At 38.1% G+C, this 22,263-nt stretch overlaps 2 protein-coding genes across 7 annotated transcripts; one reads left to right on the top strand and one right to left on the bottom strand.

The window, feature by feature from the left end:
- Window positions 1–3,821: 3,821 nt before the first annotated feature.
- On the top strand, window positions 3,822–11,672 carry LOC109035823 (uncharacterized). 4 transcript variants are annotated; one of them, XR_002009289.2, is made up of 6 exons: window positions 3,823–3,972; window positions 4,351–4,437; window positions 5,583–5,782; window positions 7,055–7,181; window positions 9,004–9,152; window positions 11,348–11,672. XR_002009289.2 is itself a non-coding variant. In XM_072302735.1 (5 exons), the coding sequence occupies exons 2-4, from the start codon at window positions 4,377–4,379 to the stop codon at window positions 7,166–7,168; spliced, it is 375 nt and encodes a 124-aa protein (XP_072158836.1). In that variant the 5' UTR covers window positions 3,822–3,972; window positions 4,351–4,376; the 3' UTR covers window positions 7,169–7,181; window positions 8,118–8,930. The 4 variants fall into 4 exon arrangements, 3 of the variants coding, with proteins under 3 accessions (XP_072158836.1, XP_018905155.1, XP_018905154.1); XM_072302735.1 differs by lacking the exons at window positions 9,004–9,152; window positions 11,348–11,672 and adding an exon at window positions 8,118–8,930 and having other exon boundaries at window positions 3,822–3,972; XM_019049610.2 differs by having other exon boundaries at window positions 9,004–11,672.
- Window positions 11,673–15,423: 3,751 nt separating this feature from the next.
- Window positions 15,424–21,109, bottom strand: LOC109035822 (uncharacterized). 3 transcript variants are annotated; one of them, XM_072302734.1, is made up of 2 exons: window positions 20,989–21,109; window positions 15,424–19,398 (listed from the first exon to the last, which is right to left on the bottom strand). In XM_072302734.1, exon 2 carries the CDS (start codon window positions 19,367–19,369, stop codon window positions 18,359–18,361), a length of 1,011 nt encoding a protein of 336 aa, XP_072158835.1. In that variant the 5' UTR covers window positions 19,370–19,398; window positions 20,989–21,109; the 3' UTR covers window positions 15,424–18,358. The 3 variants fall into 3 exon arrangements, with proteins under 3 accessions (XP_072158835.1, XP_072158834.1, XP_072158833.1); XM_072302733.1 differs by having other exon boundaries at window positions 20,788–21,087; XM_072302732.1 differs by having other exon boundaries at window positions 20,893–21,087.
- Between the last annotated feature and the right edge of the window lie 1,154 nt (window positions 21,110–22,263).

Here is a 22,263-nt window from a genome sequence, read left to right as displayed (position 1 = left end):
AAGGTCAAAGGGAGCTACTTTTTGGCCCCCTAAAATTTTCAGGGGGGGGGCTCCCTTGGGGGGGCAACGGACCCCAACTTTTAATTTTCAAATAGGAAGACCCCCTTTGTGATAGCTCGTTCGAAAGAGCATAAAAAAAGAAAACTTTTCGCGCAAACCCGAAGTCAATATCTCAAACCGTTCCAAAATGGCGGCCGGTTAAAGTTCAAAATGGCCGAAAATTCACACCGATTATTTGTCGATGGATTTGCGCAAAAATCGGTATGTGGGGGTATTTTGACACGAGAAAAACGAATTTAACGTTAGATTTTCAAAAAACCGAAATTTCCAAAATGGCCGCCGGTTAAAGTTCAAAATGGCCAAAAATTGATTATTTTGGAAATCTATGTTCAAATGTGTTTATCTAATGCCAAAATACTCTCAAATTCCAAGTTTTAGGCAAATCTATCAGCAAAAAACCGAGGTGACAATATTCGGCCATTTTGAACTTTAACCGGCGGCCATTTTGGAAATTTCGGTTTTTTGAAAATCTAACGTTAAATTCGTTTTTCTCGTATCAAAATGCCCCTACCTACCGATTTTTGCGCAAATCCATCGACAAATAACCGGTGTGAATTTTCGGCCATTTTGAACTTTAACCGGCCGCCATTTTGGAACGGTTTGAGATATTGACTTCGGGTTTGCGCGAAAAGTTTTCTTTTTTTATGCTCTTTCGAACAAGCTATCACAAAGAGGGTCTTCCCATTTGAAAATTAAAAGTTGGGGTCCGTTGTCCCCTCAAGGGGGCCCCCCTTGAAAATTTTAGGGGGGCCAAAAAGTAGCTCCCTTTGACCTTGGAACTTCCCCCAAGTTTCAAATCTTTACCTCAATTAGGTAAAAAGTTAAAGGGGGTGGAAGGGACTTTTGGATCACCCTGTATAGAGCAAAGGAAAGGATGCGCGTTCATGACGGCGCAGAGATACAACTATTCGTACTTGATGGATGTCCTTGTTGCGTCTGCGAAATTGAAGGCGCGCAGGCGCGAGACTTGAACTCGCAATGTTGCAGTGCTCTGTTCAGGGGCGGACTGGGACGAAAAAAGTCACCGGGAAATGTACAGCCAAACCGGCCCACAAACCAAATGGGGGTCGGGGGGACACTCCACAGAGAAAGGGGGGTCCGGGGGCCCTCCCCCGGAAAATTTTGAAAAATTAGCACCTCAAGAAGCCATTTTTAAGCGCGAACATACGCAATTAGAGTCACAAAATATTTGCAAAGTTGGCTGCGACCGTGGAGCATAAAGCAGCCCCGTGGAACAATGGAGGCCCGTGGAGCCTCACCCTATTTTATGAGAAAGTGACAGTTCTTTAAGATTTTATCCCATTTCTCCACATACTTTTAGACTGTGGAGATAAAAAAAGAAAAAAATGAAAGAAATTAGTAGTAGTAGTAGTAGTAGTAGTAAGATAAGTTTATTTTAAAGCGGTGCTTTAGCATCTACGGCCATTTACACCTCTGCGTGTTCACATGGAAATCAAGGTTACGTCAGTGAAAATACAAAAGGCTTGAGGGGGAAGGTTAAGTTTTAAGAAAGAAAGAAAGTAGTAGTAATATAAGTTTATTTTAAAGCGGCCCAAAATACCAACCGGCCCACCGGGATTTTTCCCGGTATTCCCGCCTGCCAATCCGCCCCTGGCTCTGTTCTATGCTGCCAATGATAGATTCGGGGGAAAAGTTGACGAACGAGGTCTGATTACGTCTCTCTTAACTTAGGCACACACGTTAGGACACTCGATCTTTTTCTTTTTTTTTTTAGACTTGATGTATGATTATTTTTTTAGGATGTAGTTTTAGACCTATAACGAAAGCTTGTGCGTGCCAGCACCACAACTGAACGTATTTATGCTAAAAGGAATTATGCTGCACGCAAACCGTATGCGCATCGTTCCTTTTAGCGTAAATACGTTCAACTCCCCCCAAACGAGGTAATCAGGCCAATTTGGCCAGGCTTGGGATTTCCAGGAGTAGTTTTCAAACAATTTCCTGACCCAAGTAGCATTTTTCAACCGAAAAATCGCGATTTGTTGCGTTTTTGTCGGTGATAAAATCGCTAAGATCATCAACATCTGAGCGATTATCCTCGATCTTGCTGCAATAAAATTGCGATTTCATCGCCCGGCAATTTATCGCGATAGTATCGTGACAAAAATCGCGGTATATGGCGATTTAATCTCGATTTTATCGACGAAAATTGATCGCGATTTTATTGAACAAAAAATTGCGATGCATAGCGATTTAATAGCCGTAAATCGCAATTTTTTATTCGATAATATTGCGATAAACTGCCACCGATATAATCGCGATAGGCAACCGATAAAATCGCTATTCATCGCGATCACTGCTACTTGGGGACACTCGATTTTTTTCTTTTTTTTAATTTGTGGTCTGATCCATTTTTTACGATGTATTTGTAGACTTATATCTAAAGCTCGTATGTAATGGCCCCATACAACTCGCGGGCCACGTGTGTTTAATAAGACGAACAGAACCAACACAACAGTTATATAGAGCAAAGGAAAGCATGCGCGTTCATGACGGCGCAGAGATACAACTATTCGTACTTGATGGATGTCCGTGTTGCGTCTGCGAAATTGAAGGCGCGCAGGCGCGAGACTTGAACTCGCAATGTTGCAGTGCTCTGTTCTATGCTGCCAATGAGGATGTCGCTCACAGATTCGGGGAAATTCACGAACGAGGCCTGATTACGTCTCTCCTAACAAGCGAACCTAACGAGCTCTCCCAGCTCCAGGCAATTTGACCGGACTTGAGCATCTAAAAGACTAGAGACGGTCTATTGATAAAAGACGATAAGAATTTAGCAGCACAAGGAAGAGGGAGAAATGAGGTATCATATAGGGAAACTTCACGACGTCATCGATTATAGCAGGTATAAGAATAAAACGGCAAAAAAGGAGAAAAAACTCGCTTTTGCCATCATGCAAGCCGATTTCCTGATGTAATTTAAACAGAAACGATGCATCGATAACAAAACTAGAGAAACGCATATTTTGATTACGTGAGCTCAAATTACCGCATTTATTTTAATTACTCGTACTTAAATTAAAACCAGCATCTTATACTTTTGATGTCTCTAGTTTCGACAACAATATGTTCTTCCTGCGAAATGTCTTTGAATTTTTTTAAAAATATATGGCTGTCTGTACATCGACTTTTTTTTTTCCTTCAAGGGCAGGTACGCAGACATAAGCCCGTCAGCACTATTCAAAATTTGCCGTAGACAATTAATTTTTGTACGAACAACTACCGTGAAATTTTCTTGAAAAATTTAAAATTTAACCGAATTTGATTGGCTGTACAAAGATATTGGACATATTTATCATCCGCACAAAATGAAGTGCACTAATACGTCTACATAAAAAATAAAAACATGAATTTTCAATGACAGCCTTGAAATATATGGCGAATAATTTAGCACCAAAGAATACTTTGTTTGCTGACAGCTTTTGTTTTTTGGCAAAAATAAGTACTGCTGTAGGGCCGCCGTAAGAATTATTTCGAACAAGTTTAATGCTTTCCTTGAAAGGCAGTAAAATAACAGCAATTTTAATATTTCCTTGATTTTCATGTATAGTTTTTTTTTTTCTATTCCTATACTTAAACCTTACCCACCTTTAGCTGTTTTCAGTTCATTGAAAAGATAGTACGTGCTGTCAGCGAAAAATACGTAATATGATGAGCCAGCGCCATGCACCAGCGCGGTCTCTAAAAAAGAGCGCAAATTCAAATTTACCGCTTGTCAGCTCTTAATTTTGATTGGTTCCTCGCCCATCTATTTCCCGAACCAGACGCGCGCCCTTACGGCAGTACGATGAACCACTAATCATCTGTTTTTTATCAACAACGAATTCAAATTTGACAGTAGAGACAGTTGTTTTTGGAAAGAAAATTTTCTCCGTTTCCAGGAAAATGCTTGTAGGTTAAATTTTAGTGAAATGTTCTTTTGACTTTTAAATCTTTATTAGTTTGTAAAATTTCTCGTTGAATCTTTCTCTACTTCCATCCATTTGCTATCTTCGTCTCGGAAAAGCCAGGTTTTTCACGTGCTTATCTTACACTTTCCAAATTCTTAGTTACGCTCTTGATTTCTCCATCCGGGGATTAGTCGGATAAGCGAACGCGTACATTTCGGATCTCTTCCTAACCTCAGGTCCGCAGGTCGGAGTCCTAACTTATCATTTCACTTTTTCACTACTAACCTACAATCTAGTTGCATGCTGATTTGCCACCTGCTTATAGTCTCATAATCCCAGCGCTCAGAACCAACCCAGTTTTTCGTCGATTTTGTTTTAGGAACCGGCTTCAAGATTTCGTGCAAAATGGATATGATGGCCGAACAAGGAGCAGCCCTTCAGCTCCTAAATCAGGAGCTGGTCAAACGTAAGTTCCTAGACACCCTCACTTTTACCCACCATAATCGTTCTCAATTTATTCTTTTGATTGATCCTTTCGAATCAACATGGATTGACTATTCCTGAAAACAATTTAGAGTAAACTTTACTTATGTTCTCAAGGTCAGTTGCTTCTCATCAACAAAGCCTAGTCATTCGAATGATTGTGCCTGCGCTGATTCTCTCTGCCTGTGCTGATTTTTCCTTTTGAATTTAATGATCAGTCATCACAGTGCTCTAATTTTTTGACCGAGGATTAAAGAACTCAGTTGAAATGGATATTATATCTCTACAATACTACTGTTAATACTGCAAAACGAATAGAAAGTATTTTATTCTTAGAACTCCGCAGTAATGAAGGTTCCTATTTTCATTTGAATTTGGTGACTTGTGAACAATAATCTTATCAGACTAGTGCTCTAGATGCAGACTGTATTATTCTGAATCATCAATTCTTCTGAGCCTAGTTGCATCCTTTATAATTAGTCCATGCCTTCTGATGGAGTCCACCAACCAGATACTAATTTTTTTTTGCTGTCAATTCTCTACCTCAACTTGTGATCATTTTTAATCCTGAAAAACTTGAGTAACCTGAAAATTCTCCTGTTTGCAAATGTCCTCCCAAAAATTTCAAGCATTAGGCACAGACTGACTCTTATAGTCATAAGAGTAGTAAAGTTCAGTCATAGAAAAAATTCAAGGCATTTTCCTGTATCATCTCTTAATGCTGCATTCGTAAAAAAATCAATCCCAAAATAAGTCTAGCATTTTTTACATTTTTCCGAGGAGGATTTCATTGGAGGATTTCAGTGTCAGAACAGAGTTGTAGCTCAATCTCAAAATATTAGGAGCTATATCCTTCAGCAAGCCTTGTTTTGGGGAGCAATGAAAATTCTTAAGCAAAAGCACAGCTATTATTGAATGTCCACCTGAAAACAAATGTTTTAAACCTGTAAATTTGTTTAAAAATTAAGACAAATAACTGATAATTTTTTACCCTGAAAAAAGTTTATTGCCATGGCAACCTTGGCAAGCTGGTAGCACTGAATTTTGTCCGCTTAAAATGTTCAACTGTGTTTCTTTCACTGTATTCTCTGTGCTAAACGTATGACAGAATCTGCTTTTTTTTTACAGATATCGAGGAGTTAAAGCGACGGAAACTGTATTTACAAAAATGTATACGAGATGACGAAAGGGTCAAGTGTCAGTTAGAGACAGAAATGATGTCTTTGTCTGCAAGGCTTCAAGAAATAATTGTGCGACTGGAGCATAAGACAGCTGCCTTTAATGACGTGAACACAGCCATATCTGAAGCAGAGTGTGCCTTTGATAAGGTAATGTATTTTCCAATGAATGGAAGTGTGCATAAGTAAGCAAAGCACTACTAAAATTAGAGATAATTAGAAGTCATCGCCATCAGTTTTAGTTTTTGTAATTAAAAATTCTCGTCAGAGAAGAATTAACTTATTCTGAGCATAATTTTCCGCATTAGAGGAAAGCTGTTCAGAGCAACGTTAGCTACAACCACTCATAAGGCCATCGCAGAAAAAGATCAGATCTGATTGAACCTATCATCAGCACAGCTCAGGTGCCTGTTTTTTAAATAGTGCATTTGTGAGAGGGAAATTTTTATGGGCACTATATTGTACCTAAAATAGTGCTATTCGCTGGAAAATAATTTCAAAATCTTTGCCTGTAGAACTGGGGGAAGAAGAGAGTGGACAAATAGCATATTAACCTATTGCATCAATCATCAGTTAACCCATTGAGTATCATATGAATTGAGTAACATTTGTGCATTCCTTTCTTTCCCCAGTTTTAATATTGTTTTGCTTTGCCCAGCCTCTTTAATGCTTAGGGAAGTTTTGTCGAGAAATCCATAATATATGAGTTTTATAAATGAAGCACTAGTCAATCCTGAATTCTTGAATTTCTTCTAATCACCAATTTGTATTATTCTTTTCAGCTATCAAATTAATTGAATTTATGAAATGAAACAATTCAATTCATAAGAATAATTACTAGTGGAAACAAGTTAAAAAAAAATTGTTGTGTGGAAAATATAGATTTTAAGAGACCACAATGAACCATTTTACTTTACAAGCATTTTTTTCTTTATTACTTTTGAGATCACTTTTTATCCTTTTTAATTTTTGCCATCACTTTTCATCCATTCAACATTTTCAAATGGACTGAGATAAGCCAAAAGATACCAAGTCACATCAGTCCTTTTCATCAAGCAATTTTTTTTACAGAAGAATAGTTTTACACATTCCTCTGAAAATTTCAGGGAATTTGATTCACATCACTGAGAAAATATCTTGCCATTTTCAAAAGCATCCACACTACCGTTCTTCTGTAGAAAAAAAATCATTAGATGAAATATGGCAATGGCTGATGTGACTTGGTTCCGTTCTATTTAATGCGTTAAAATCTGGCGTCCGAGAGAAGAAAGAGGTACGGATGAAAAGCAGTGGGTAAAGTGCCTGATAGAAAATGCGGAGGGCTCTTTTTTTTAAACATGGTAACAAGATGCCTCTTTAAGCATTTTAGCTTTTTCCAATGTGAAGGAACTTGCCTAAATTACATTAATTGTTTTTAAACAGATCTTGCACAGTTCTCAAGCCTTACTCAGTGTTATCGTCGAGGAGAAGAACAATATCATCAAGGCCATCGATTCTGACTGTGATATTTGCAGCCGTGATGATGATTGCTGTTGACAACCTCTTGAATGTAAGTCTCGATCCTCCGAAGCCTCTTGTATATTCTTCTCTACCATGTACGCTGGCTCGCTAAAAAATGGGCAGTGTCTACTTCTGTCCCAAAATTATGTAAAAACGGAGATTCACATTGTAAAAATAGGTACCACTTTTCAAGCAACCACGATTTAATTTCTCAGAGGCAAGAGAGGGGGGGGGGATTTGGCAATTTCTAGACGATTAAGCCCTAGGTTGATTTTAATTTTCCATCTATCCTAAGCTTGGTTTTTTTTTTTTTTTTAAAATTTATTTATTTTAATTTTGATGTCTAGATTTTGTTAGATTTTAGTTATGCAGAGGGTGCAACGCAAAACTTCAACGACATTAAACGTATACAAACCTAAGAAACAGACATATTCACGCTTCGAGAATCTTATTAGGAGGTAACGCACTCGATGCGAAGACATTAGGCGGTCAGTCAGTTCACTAGAGTTTGTTCATGTTTAATGTCATTGAAGTTTCGTGTTGCGCCCTCTGCATCACTGATCGAACAAAAGAGTAAGAAACCAAAGGTGTCACTGCCGCGGTGGATGACGTCAAAAACCTGACTTTTCGAAGGGCAATATCTCAGTTAATGTTGAACGTAGAAAGTTGCGGTTTGGACAGATGTTATTATTTTTAGCTGATCTACAAGAATCAAGCATTAAAACATGATTCTATGACCAGCACAACTGGCCCATTGCAAAAATTAGTCCATTTGTGATTTATTCCAAATTTGCATTGGCATCATGTATTAAGTATATGCAATATTTTTCTCTTTGAAGATGAAAAAAATTACCCAAAATTTGTCAACTTTCAGAAGAAATTCTTGAAACAATAAAGGAAAAATTATTTATCGATGGTTTAAGTTGAGAATTGCATATTTCAGACTGCGTTTTTGTAAGTCTCTCCTCCTGTTTTGTTGTTTCAGAGGAAAAGAAATCAACTGTTCCTATCAAAGTTTTCTGCAAACTTTCTTCACTCACTCCAAAAAAATAACACTAAACGAGGAAATATTTTGATCACGTTTCCTTTTAAGAAAATTAAATATAATCCGAGATTTTTGAATGCTGCAATTTAGATAAGCTTTCTGCTTTCAGCCATTGATTCATACTTAATGCACTTACTTGTCTGTTTTGCCACCTTACATGGGGATAGATGTTTGCACAATATTCTTCTTTTTAGATATCTCATTAGAGGCAGAAGGCCTCCCTTGTTGACTCTAAAATCAATTATTACGAATACTACCTACAACAGTTAGATGCGTTCAGTCTCTCAGTTCCATGTTGAAAATTGTTGTATTTTTGTACTAATTTATTTATCAATTTATTTGAATATCAAAGATATTTCCTTTTACCTTTTTAACTCCTCTAATACCAGCAAAACCAGGGTGTCTTCACATCCAGGATTTCAGAAAGGTCGGGAACTAATACTGATTTTTTAAGGGTGGCCTGGAAGTGCTTAAAAAGTGCAGAAATTCTGCAAGAAGGTCCGGGATTTTTGTCATTTTTGTCGTAATTTGAGTGAGAAATTGAAATTTTAAAATTTTTCGAATTTTGTCAAATGGAGGTACTGAAAAGTACTGAGTTTTTCTGTTGAGGAGACTGAATTTCTTGGGAATGTACAAAAAATGTACTGTAAAAGTACTGATTTTTGGTCACTCTGTTTTAGTAGACATCCTAGAAACAAATGAAAATACTGAACAAACAAAAGAAAGAAAAAAATCGGACAAAGGGAAAGTTGCTGGATACACAGTAGAAGAAAATTCAATCTTATAATAATAATTTCCACTCATATTTTCTTTTTATGATTGACAGGATGCAACCGTGATGCATGCAGGCATGCAGTATGTGTAGATGAATGACTGGTTTTTTTTATTTTCAAGTTTATTTTTGGTGCAGAGTATTATGCCCAAGATCATTTATGGATGAGTCTTTGATACCAACCAGATGCTGAAATGTTCAAGGTTTGTGAATTTCTCCATTAAACCTGCCAGTGGAAAAACATGTAATTTATTAATGCTACTTCCTATCAATGGAAAGCAGCATCAGTAATCTATAAAATAGATGGTTTCCCCCTTCAAATTTGGTTCAGATTGATTTTAAGCCCTCAGAAAGTCAGTCCAATTGTCCGGGGCAATCTGTCCTGATAACTTAGAAATCTAAAAGTCTATAATTAAACTACGGAACCACTGGTTTCAACTTCAATGTCTCAGAATTTCTGTTGTAATTTATTTTCTAACTTAAAACAAAATAACAATTTTACAGGTTAATGATTAGAAATCTGCATCACCCAGTACACTCTCAAACATAGGGGAAATATTTACAAAATGGAGCTCTTGCATGCCATGGAGATTAGGGATTTCTCTACTTTATCTCGTGTTAAATTTCGCAAGAAACTTGGTGGTGCCTCTGAATTTCTCTGGAACTAACTCCAAAGTTCAAAAAAAGCTCTCAAATTTAAGGTCATATTGAAAAGGATCTTCTTCATTACGGTGAGGGCAGTATTCGTAGTCGTTACTTCAACAGCTCCTACCAAGGAAGACCCCTAACGGTTTCCGTTGTGACTAAGGAGGTACAGAACAGCCTTCAGAATAGGATCATAAAGAGGAAAATTTTGGCGAACGTTGAGTTTAATTTCAAAGTACATGTAACTTAAGAAAAGAATCCTTGCAAGGCATTTCAATGATTTGCCACCACAAAAAACACAAAATCTAATAGGATGTATATTACGAGTTTTTCGAATTTTAAGGTTGGTCAGTACCCACCTTGAAGTTTGTCAAAATAGTAGAATTTTTTCGCCTATGTTTTGTACTTTTTACGATGGCAAGTCATCATAATTCCTTGCAAGCTTCCATTTCCCTACACTTTTGAATTTCACCAAAGATTCACCAAAATTGTTCTTCTCATGATGCAATATCTTAAGACTTCCTTAAACATCCTCTAGTCACAATGGAAACTATATGGGCCCTCCCTAAGAATCGGAGCTGTTCAATGAACGACCATGAGTTCGGCCCTGAGAGTCCACCCATGCACGGATAGGGAGCTAATACTTTAGCGGGATTGCTGAAATTCATTCCCCGCAGTTCTCAAACGAAGTGGCAATACTGCTGATGTATTTGCTCCCTATCTGTGCATAGAGATTTTGATTAGATGTAGGAGTGAGCCACTCTAATGTATATGATCCTTTCTACTACAACCTCAATTTTGAGAGCTTATTGTGAGCCTGGGATTTTGTTTCAGCGGAAACCAGTCGTACCATTGTATTTCTCGCAAATATTTAAAATAGGAAAAGTACTTATATCACGAATCCCTGTGGCATGCAACAGCTCCATTATCCATGATATTCTTTAAAGCCTATTTTTCTTAAATAATCTGAAATTATGAAGCATTGTGATGAGCACAGTCCCAATTTTCTTCATTACCAATAGGGGTAACTTCAAATAACCCCAGCTTGTTCATAAAATCAGGATGGTTTTTCACACTAATACTGCTGGGATTGTTAACAATTCAACATCTTCTCAGTTATAGAAGTAGGAATGTGCTTGAGAGATACCTTATTAAGTAAATCCGTACTTTGGTAGAACATCTCCTTGGCTCACTATCTACTTTGAAATCTGAGATAATAAACATGTTTTATTATGTCCTTTAAATAGATCGAGTTTAGCAGAAAGGAACCAATTAAGTAAGAGATGAGAAAAAGAAGTTTGAAGTTTTATTCCTCCATAAGACTCAATGTAGAAAATAAACTTTAACCCCTCTTCACCAACTATTTTTTTTTTTTACTTTACTTGGAGTTTCTGTCAGGAGAAAATATACGACTAGAGGAACTCAAAAATATTCATGACTCACTTTTTTCGAAAATGAGGGTTTCCTTTCTGATAAACTCGATCCAAATGATGAGTCTGAAACTTGACAGTAATTCTTGAGATGTTATGAAATTTGAATTTTCCCTTTTTATGTTCCCCTCTAACAACAAATCATTTAAAAAATGTCCTAGAATGATGAGACTCACTCAGTGAAGCTCATTTTGAGATCTGTAGGTAAATGTTCATGTATTTAATTAGGCTATGACAATACTCTCATCTTTTTTTCTGTTTTCTCGTTCATCTGTGCTATCTGTGCTCTTGTCCTAGAGGCTTTTGATTTGTTTCCTCCTCAGATGATGATTGAATGCAAAAAGGCAGGAGGCATTTATTTAATATGAGGAACTCGTGTTTGAGAAATAACTGCTAACTTATCTTAAGTTCTACTGCCATTAGCATCAGTTCCTTATCCTTCTGTCTTTTCTATATGCTGCTTGTACCACTCTGTTTCATTATTTGTTTTTATGATCTGTTATCATGTCTCTCTCACTCACTCCTAAATTTGGATCATGTTAGCCACTGATTGTATTTGGTTATTTCGTAAGTCGTCGAAATAATTTTGACTTCAACTTTTGTACAAAAATGTTTTCATACTAGGAATTAAACTAAATTTTTTTCCTATATCTAGCATTTACTTCATTTCTGCAAACAAGCAATACTCATTTAAATTCTTGAATTTTTCGAAATGAGTTTCAAGTAATTTTACATATGATCAGTTAGTTGCGAGCAAAATTTTGTTGGTTCTAAAATTGTTAATGAGAAAGCAGCACGAAATATGATATGGAGTGATAAAAAGGAGAAACTTTACATACTTCATAAGTTTGAAACTTTTTATTACATTTTTTTAAGAAACTTCAAAAAATAAACTTTAACAATAGGAGGAAGAAGAAAATCTTTCTTGCTTTGAGTATCCTTGAAAAATATTTAACACAATGGAAAAACTAATTATCTCCATGATTATGAACTAATGAACTTATGAACTATTATGGAAAAACATATGAATTTCTCCAAAAGGAAAAGAGGTTATAACTTCAACTCTACATACAAAACTTATGATCAGATCACCCTGTTGCAATGGAAATATGGACATGAAAATGATTAGATTGTTGGCTCAACAAAATGATATATTCATTTCATTAAATTAATAATATTCATTTCATTAAATTACTTATAATAGAAAATATTACACCTTTTAACTTATTCACAGGGTCTATTGCCAGGGCTGGGCGAAAGTTATTCACTCTTTGAAAGTTTTCACTTCAATTAGTCAACTTATCAAAAAGCAGAAACTAATCCGTTGTCTTGGCTAATTGAGCAGTAAAATCGTTTTTTCATTATTCTTTTTTAAAAATATATCTTGTTACATGAACATTTAGATACATATATGATATATTGAAGAATATTAAGAGAAAAGTGGCATTCATCCCAGATTATCGGTTCCCAGGGTCCCACAGCAAAATGGTCTCGCTGAACGACAAAACCTAACATTACTGAATGTGATTAGGTGCATGTCATGTCAATCAGGATTACCGAGGAAATTTTGGACTGAAGCACTGAAGATGGCAAGCAATGTTAGAAATTGATCACCTTCTACAGCCATCAATTTTGACGTTCCACTAAGCCGCTGGTTTGGAAGAAATCTCTCTGAAGACGATTATAATTACATGCGCGTATTTGGGTGTCAAGCATGGTACCGTAGCACAGGTGATAAACTAGACGTACGAGCCAAAGAAGCAGTTTTCCTTGGTTATCCTGACAGAGTAAAGGGTTATCGCCTTCATGACCCTAATCTGCAGAAAATAGTCATCAGCAGAGATGTTAAAGTTTTTGAGAAGATCTTTCCATATCAGCAGAGGAAAACTCCAGTGCTACCCCCCTGTACCCTCGTGTCCACAACAAAACTGAGTTGCCGAAAAACAAAACCGCACGCTAATGGACATGGTGAGATGTCTCATGGTACAATCAGGAGTCCCCAAAGACTTTTGGGCAGAAGCCATCGCGACACCTACTTTCATCCGAAATAGATGTCCCTCATCTGCAATCAATAATCAAATTCCTGCAGAACTGTGGACAGGGAAGAAGATGCTGAATGAAGAAATCGACAAGATGAAGGTGTTTGGATGCAAAGCATGGACAAAGAGGTTATTTATTAACCAGATAGATCTATTCACTGAACATATCTAAGAAATTATCGAAAATGAAAATGATATCGACGAGGGTGTCCAGGCAAAGCTAACATTTTTGACCAAACAGCTCAGTCTTATCTACAAGGCTGTACCTCGCTACTCCACCATCATGCTCAAATGGGCTGCAGCTCCATATTATACATTCCCAGGCACTTATAAAACCCTTAGGAAAACAAAATACCTGATACTGCCTCATCCCGGTGCCTGCGTAAGATACTTGGTAAATGCGGTAAGAATACCGCGGGACTGACTGCAAGCAACATTGCTTTCATGAAAGAAAAATTCAAATTGCTTGATGCAGATGATAAAATTGTCCTCTTGTTATTCGATTAGATCTATGTGAATGCCTCTGTCAAATATAAAGCGGGTAAAATTGTGGGGATGGCTGAAGAAAGTCAAAAGACAACCGACTGTACCGGAATTCTGCAAGCATTCATGTCCTCCTCCTTAAAATAAAAAAATCAAGTTATCGTTGCACTTATCCCTGTTCGAAACCTAGATGGAGAAATTTAAACAAAACTTACTCGCAAAGTACTTAAAGTTCTGCATGAAGTTGGCTATAAGGTGCTCAGCCTCATTGCAGATAACAATTCAGTGTATAAAAAGATGTATGAAAATATTTGCGGTGGAACCTTGAAACAGTAGATTCCGCATCCCCTACATGAAAGTAAACGACTTTACCTACTGTTTGATACCGTTCACCTCTTTAAAAATATCCAGTTTTCGATTATGATGCTTTTATTCAAGAATTTCAAGCGACGTCGAAAAGTCCTTGCATAGATTCCATCACCTCAGTGATTTCATCACCCAATTCACTTTCCAATCCTAGCTTTGGAAACCTTGAGAAAGGATGGAAGTATGGTGGTTTCGGAAGGAACCATCATACTCCTATGCTGGATTGTTAGGTGGTGGAAAGTGGTCAACGTTAAAAATCCTTTTAAAGGCACACGACTCAATGATAAATGGTGCGAGCCTATATATGGGCCAAATAGTGAAAAGTTAAAATTCCTGTGTGACTTTGAGATCTTCTTAAAGAGTTGGCAGGGTTTAGTGCATCGGTGCTCATATTTCATTGTGTGATTATGTTTTTGAAACGTGCGGCTGGGACAACATTTTACTTGGAAAGCTAATGAAAGATTTGATTGAATGGGGATTAGGTGGCTATCGTCGCCTAAGTGGCTACAACTACCACGTCTCTGCGGAGCAAGTGTTGGAATCGGAAAGGAAACTCAAAATGCTTGGAGTTTTAAAATTGAAGGCAGCATCAGTCGGTGAATTTTCCATTCACACATTTTGTGACAAAGTACAACCTGCTTCTGAGAATGAAAAGAGCTAAAATTTAGACTTCTTCAAAGACGCAAATTACGAGAAAGAGAACGTCCCAGTTCCATTCAATAGCAAGCGCATTTTGATTATCCTCTCTAGTTACCAAGGTGCTACCAAGGTGATCAAAACCTTCATGCGTGAGGGCAAACCCTTGTGTCGAGACAGTGTGGAAGTTTTAATAAGCGATGAATTATTGGAAATCGAGCGGCCTGAAGAAGTATACCAGTACCTCAGTGGTGTCGACAGAGGTGGAATCATAGGAAGACTATAATCACATTAGGTCTGAGAACGTGCGATATTGCTTTAGAAAACTCTCAGGCCGTATGTCATGCAAAAGTAATGTGATGAACCCGAAAGTCAATGCTAAGTCGACACATTCTGCGGGACATTCGTCACTTGTCCTAATGACCAACACTGCCATCGGCTATCGTTTTGAAATGGAAGGATGTGATTCGCACTCACCCCCACCCCCTCCAGAAACTTCGGCATTGATGCAGCTTGACCCCTCAGTGATCCCTGCAGTGGCGGTGAAGAAGTGGAGTGGTAGTTCGTGGATCGCAATCGGTTGTTCGAAATTCGCTTGAAAAGTGTGTGTTAGGTTTTTAAAAACAGTAAAGATATGTCGAAGGAAATTGAAAGAAGTGTCGGGAACGTAGATGATAGTGGTGGTTCTGAGGACGATGTTTTCCGTCCAAGAAAAAGCAAGCGAGTGGCTAAGTCAAACTCTCCAACCCCGATAACCCCGCAGTGTAGGAGAGAGAAGTTGATGCCTCGGTACATGAAGGTAAGCTGCCAATTTTGAATTACCCGCTCTCGAACAGCTGCTTCGCGTCCGCATGTCATGTCGGATGGTGTCACAGATTCCTGTGGGGACGTAAATTCACCCTGCAAATAATGCAGGCGTCCAGCGCATCCTTAACCCAGACAAAAGTCTACCACTCCGGACCGGATATAGACCTCAACATTGGGCGGTCATTCTGCAGGCTTCCAACTACAAGCTCATACATAGAAAAAGTGTGCATATACGGCGGCAGCTGACGCTTTATCACGATTGCCAACTACCAAAGACCAAACTGACAGAGGAAGTCTTCTGTATCGAACTGTCTACTTAACTGTCAGTTATGAGTGAGACTATTGCTCTAGAAACGGCCGAGGGCAAAGTTTTGTCATCAAGGGTAATGCGGCTGTGCCATACAGGTTGGCCAGCTAGAGACACTTTCAAAAAATATCCCACCATTCAGCCTTATTATAAACTTCGAGACTGTCTGACTATTGCAAGTAAATATTTCAAGCCAATTTCTAAAATAACGCAACTTTAGCCTTCGACAATAAGTAGACCTGCAACACATTTTTATAGGGATAATGAGGTGATTAAGCAAAAATATGCCCATTTTTAAGGGTATTGTTCCTAAGAGTTACGATCAACCTGCTACATTGTTGCATGTGCAATGAACTGAAGCGTGTGCATTTGAATCACATGTCATGTACCTCGAAAATTTTTATTTAATTTTGTTGTTTTTCTTTTCGACACACCCCTTAAACCTCTTCAAGGTACTTTTTTTTTTGCCAAGTTTTTACTTTGATATAAAAGCTTGTTCGCAACCTTTGTTGACTTTAGGTTCCCTCCTGCTTTTGTTTATCGTTTAGCACATACTATTCATTATGCTGTATTAGTTTTATTATCCTACTTCGTGATAATTTTTAGTAGAGGGTGGGTGTGATTCATGTGGCATCCACCATCCACCGGTGCTTTTTCGGTGTTCATAGATGCAGGTACTGAGTCTGTCGAGTGTAGCTCGAGAGAAATATGCATTCTTGTGATCTCGCTTGTTGGAATACAAAGTTTATCCATTCGCATTCAGTGTGTTATTGGTTATACTCCTTCATCTCCCTGATTCTTTTGATTCATCATTTCATCCACACCCATGCTGTCCTGCAGGCAGAACATAACAACACCAATTGTTTCCTTACCTATCCATGAAAACCCTCGTTGGGAGGGATACTTTTCCCGTTCAACCCCAAATTCCCCCACACATTTTTTACACATCCCTCGTATGTCTATCAATCCAAAATTACCGTGTTTGAAAGGGATATTTTGCCCTATCCACCCATAAATGATGGTCGCGCGATAATCAGAGGAAAAATTTACTGCAGATAATGAATGCACCTATGAAAAGGTGAAGGCTTTGGAAAACTCAGTAGTGACTGTAAAGATTTTCAAGGGAATCCAACTGAAAATGAAAGGACTTTTATCTAAAAAAAAATCTTTTGAAAATCCTCCTGACATGTTGATTAACACAAGGTAACAATAAAGGCACCCAAACTTAACATATAGTGAGCCAATTTTTGGTGGACTATTGTAGAGAGTAGAGCTTAATTTTCTTGTGGCAGTGAGAAGAAAACGACAATTCTTAACTCTTCAAAACTATTGTATACTAATACTCCTAAAATTTTTCATCTTTCTTCATTTTTAACTCCAACTGACAGCATCTATCAAAGGACAGCTCAGCTGAGAGACAGAAAAAGACTGAATGTGATCAAAAATTGATTACAGTTACAATCGAAAAGAAATTATTATGAGAGGAAAGTAAGGAATTTATGTGAGAGGTTTTTCAATATAATTATAATAAAGAGAGCGGATTCTAAATTTCTGCATGGTGACTTTAAATTTTTATCAATCCAAAGTATGATTTACTTTTTTAAAGACTTTCTGATACTTTCAGTCATGCAGAAATCCAATAGTTTTTATCGCATAATGCTGTTGGGTTAAAATTTTGAGGTGCTGTTTGAAGAGATAAAAGGGTTGCTCATAAAACAACTGGCATGTATCAAGGAAAACAATTGCAGCTTGAGAGTTACAGTTTTTCAACGGTCTAGCAGCCACTGAAAAATCATTTTTCTCTTTCGAGCTAAGTAATATGTATTATATAAGTAGTCTCTTGTACATAATTGAATTCTGACCTCTATCTGCTGATTACTGAAAATGAGACCACAGAGATCTTGGAAAAATGGACCACTAGACAGGGTATGAATGAGTACCAAAGAAAATGTTTCTTCATTTTAGTTTACTTGGTTTAATTGAGATTCAAACATCCGAAATAGAAGAAAAGGCTAAATTTAAGTAGGTCCAATCAACGATCAAAGACTAACTTCAGTGTTATGCAAATGACTAGAGTTTTGTTTCACCAAGTATCTCCCTGACTCTCATATTATCATGCAGAACTTCCTAACTTAGCACCGGAATGTTAACACACTCAAAGAATTTGTCCTGGCATGTAAAGGTCACTGAAATTATTTTAGTGCAGAATTTGCCTCATGTTGACTTCGGTTTTTAAGTAAACAGATCAGCATTAATGAAGAGAGACAGTACTAATCCTCACTGAAGTGTTAAATTTAGAAATCTTCAATGAGTTCTCAAAATCCAAATTGAAATTTTAAATCAGAGGGTTATCGTGATGTGGTACTAAATTTTTTACCCTGTTCAGTGGCCCATTGGACGATATTTTGCAATTGGGAACTACATTTCCGGCTCAGTCTAGATACAACGTTTACACCAAAGGTGTTTCTATGAATGAGCTGGAAATTGTAGTTCCTAATTGCAGAATATCGTCTCATTCTTCCATTTCTCATCTTTCCAGGAAGTATGAACTTACAGATAGTTTGAACGTGGCTACACAAAGCAACAGTTGACCTTAAGCCGATACAAAGCCTAAAGATAATTTGAAAACTATTTTAAGCGGAGAGAGGCGATCATTCTAAACTTAAGAGGCCAGAATATTATGCCTTGGTAAGATGTTATGAAACTAAAGTAGAGATAAATTGTAAATACTGAATAATAGCAATTTTCCTGGCTATTTCTTTGGAAGATGCAGAGGCTAGAAAGGAAACATTAGGTGCATGGCTAACATTAAGAAGAATTTGAGGGTTTTCATCATCAGGAATCTCAATGAATGTCTCCTCAACATTTAACTCCGAAATAACTTCTCTGAAAAGTTCCTCTCTACTCTCTTGAAGCGCCTCTAAGTTGTAATTGAGAGGAGCGTCAGGATTCCTGACCAGAGATACTAGATTACTTATAACTTCTGAAGCAGTGGTGTTCTCTGATTTAAATACGGTATGGTATTTTGATACACTGCTGCCACAAACTTGCTGTGATGTAAATGAGTGGAGGGCTTTAAAGTGATCCATTACTCTCTGCTTTAAATCCTCGCTGAGCAAAGGCTGTTCATCTTCAGGTGTCACTACTTCAAAAGAGCCTGGCGAAAGAATTTGGTTCTCGTCATCAATAACTTGAAGGTTCTTCAACCTTGTCAACATTTGCTGGGCTGCTTGTTGCTTTGCTTGCTTCTTCGTCCCAGCAACTGCTGTTTCTGACAGGAGGGATACACTGCATCTGACAGTAAACAATTTAGCATGGGGCGGGCCCTCCTCTCTGACATCGAAGTACTGTGGACCTTGAGCCATTTTCATTTGGGCGCAGAACTCAGTTAATGCACCAACAGAATTATACTTGCACACTTTCTTTAAGGGTAAGGCCTCAGTAGGCTCAATTTTTGGCATTTCTTCCGCACTGGTTATTCCTAGTTTTTCTAACATCAAACGAGCTGTTGTCTGTTTTGCTTCTTTCTTGGATGAACCAGTTCCCTCAACAACAACATTATTAAACTCTAGTCGGTAAGTAAAAGTGGGAATATGCGTACCAGTATCATCACGGACTAAATCGTATTGTGGAACATGCCCCAACTTCATCAAGTGCTCCTGTAAAATGGAGGCTGCCGTTTTTTGTCCAATATTGCTGAGACTCATTTTATTGCTAGGCTAATTCAAAACAGGACCTGGATAGATAAACAAAAGCAGTCATTTAGAATGAGCTAGTAAACAGTGGTTTCCTAAGACCCTTAAAAGGATACTTAAAGGACCCTGTGTTGCTAAGATTGTGCATTTTTGCCACTCTTTTACTCTTATAAAAGTACACTAAACTTTACACAAAATGTATATGCCTAAAAAATTGGCAAATATTAGAGAGCAAGCATGTAAAGGTCAAAGCTAATGATTGACAGAGAAACACATTGGAAGCAGCGTAGTACTTAATAGGAATGCAGATGCATGAAAATTTCAGGGCATGTGAGCCCTTACTCCAGAAAGTATTCAACTGCTATTAGGCTGGGATATTTGTTAGAAAGCTGGAAAATGCTAGAAACTAGTTCTTCAAAATTTCATGAAGAGAGGAAATGAGAACCCAGTTTAAAGAGTATGCCGAGAAAAAATGGATGAACTGCAATCATCAGACATTACACTTAGAGTAACTGGAGCAGGAGATTGCAGACAAAAAAAAATTTAAAAGGTTGCATTCTGAAAACAGTATAAAGACATTTAGTTGGTGGGTCGAACTGAAACCGCTCAGAGAATTTGTGCCCACAACATGTAATGTAGAATAGATAAGAGCCTTATCACAGATTAATGGAATGTCTGCCTATGTTTATTCAGGTTAAAAATGCCGCTTCAGTCAATTACCGCTTTGGTCTCAAAGCTAAAAGCAAGCAAATGATTTTTTGCAGCTTCCACTTTTAAGCTTTACAGCACAGTACTTCCATAGAGAAAAAAAGGAGGTGTTTGCATTTCGGGCATCTTGGAATTTTTTGATGACTTGATGATGTAGGTGGGTACAGTGTGAAGGGGACGTCCCTGTACCCAACTGTACCCACCTACGTCATCAAGTCATCAAAATACTCCAAGATGCCCGAAATGCAAACACCTCCTTTTTTTTCTCTATGCAGTACTTCCTGTATAACCCTTTAGATTTTTTCCAGGGAATGGCACCATCATAGGAAGAGTGAACTTTCCTGCAGCCTGACTATTGAGGCTATGTGTTGATTCAACTGGATGAGGCAATAGTAAGGAGGAATAGAGTTATGCATAGGCATCGTGAAGTAGTATACTTCACAGTGCCTATGAGTTATGTGATCGGTACAAGACCAATCTACACAGGTCAGTCATTGCGCATCCTTTTGAAATCCACTTCCCCGCCCGGCCCTAACTTAGAGCACTCAATGCTACGTCACAATGGGTGCTTCCATAAGATATACATTGCAGGCACTTAATACTTTATTCTGCGCAGTAGAGTTCCAAAATTCGTCCTCAGGAATGACTGACCTGTGTGGATTGGTATATAGACTGTGGCAGGCGTTCTCTATGTTGGATGGAATCAAAGCAAAACTAATCACCTTTTGGGTTGCCAATACTTGCTAATTCTCTTTCGTCTGGTCTTATTCAGTCAACAAGATCAGACTGCTAATGTAAGTCTGTGATGGTTAGAAACAAATACTTGCCAATAAAAGTAAATTTCCAAGTGAGAAGAGAATTTATGGTTTTTGACAATTACGCTGAAGATTATGTGGTCTAAAACTAGTTACTAAAGTAATTACCAAAAGAATCACACAGGGATCAAACTGAAAAAAGTATACGAATAAGTCAACGTTACAACGTGCGTCTAAGCTTTCTTATCAGTCACAAGTGGACACAACTGCCAGCCGCACGCTTGTAAATACTGATGGATGCTGCAAACCCATAAGCTCAACGTTGGTTGCTGTTGCCGTATTTCTAAGAAAATTAAAGCTTTATCAATGTTTTCATTTATTTCTTTGCTTAGATCGTCCATGATCGTCTTATCAGTAAAGATGGCTTGCTCATGGATGGTTGTTTGAGTAATTAATGATCATTCCCGGAGGACATATCCGCTGCAATCCAAGAAGAGGGCTTTACGGTCCGCAAAGTCCTCCAATGCCTAAAGACTAAAAAAATTGACAACGGCGATGAAAATATCATCACCGAGAAAGTCCCCACTCCGGTTTTCTTTGTTGATCTGGAGCCGAACCCAGACAATAAAAAAATTTACGATCTTAGATACCTGTGCTCGATGACCATCAAAGTTGAGCCACCTCAGCAGAAACAAATAATCCCACAATGTGGCAACTGCCAAAATTACGGGCATACCCGTAAATACTGTAAATTTAGTCCTAGGTGCGTCAAATGTAACGGTGCTCACAAAAGTGAAGACTGCCCTAGACCTAGGACTGAGAAAGCCACTTGTGTCCTCTGCGAAGGACCCCACACAGCGAATTACAAAGGATGTACCGTATACAAACAACTATACAACAAGCGATACCCTTCAGAGCGTCAAAACAGGGAAACGCAACCCCAGCTTGAAGAACACTCATATTCATTAGCACCAACCAAGCAATGCCCACCAAACTCATCCACGCAACAATGGCCTACCATTCCACAACAATCTCTCAACCAGCGTCAACAGACCCCAAATCACCAGGAACCTCAACCCCCTCAGCATCACTACCAAGCTCCACAACACCCAATCCGCCAAAAGCACTCATACGCTGAGATTACGGCCAACTTCAGACGAGAAAACATCCAAACCGCAGCCGCTCCACAGGAAAGAATCGAGAAACTTCTAATAGAAAATCAAGCAACAATGAAACAACTTATGCAACAGAACCAAGAGACACTTCAGCAAATTATTGGCATGATGCAACAACAACTCTCCATTCTAACGGCCTTGATGAGTAAAACTACTAGTGCTTCGGCTTCACCATGAACACCATACTCCGAATAGCCCATCTGAATGTCAATGGACTACAATCAAAGAAACCAACAATAGAATATTACCTTCACACCCACAGCCTAGA

Source organism: Bemisia tabaci, chromosome 7 (assembly GCF_918797505.1).
Source record: "Bemisia tabaci chromosome 7, PGI_BMITA_v3".
NCBI classification, from domain to species: Eukaryota; Metazoa; Arthropoda; class Insecta; order Hemiptera; family Aleyrodidae; genus Bemisia; species Bemisia tabaci.
Note: the sequence above shows the minus strand (reverse complement) of the source record. Positions and strands in the feature narration are given on the sequence as shown.

Bases quoted from the DNA above. Each gene is read 5' to 3' on its own strand.
- LOC109035823 (XM_019049610.2), top strand. From the start codon at position 4,377: ATGGATATGATGGCCGAACAAGGAGCAGCCCTTCAGCTCCTAAATCAG. The intron at 4,438-5,582 runs GTAAGTTCCTAG...TTTTTTTTACAG, and splicing joins AAATCAGGAGCTGGTCAAAC to ATATCGAGGAGTTAAAGCGA. The intron at 5,783-7,054 runs GTAATGTATTTT...GTTTTTAAACAG, and splicing joins CAGAGTGTGCCTTTGATAAG to ATCTTGCACAGTTCTCAAGC.
- LOC109035822 (XM_072302734.1), bottom strand. From the start codon at position 19,369: ATGAGTCTCAGCAATATTGGACAAAAAACGGCAGCCTCCATTTTACAG.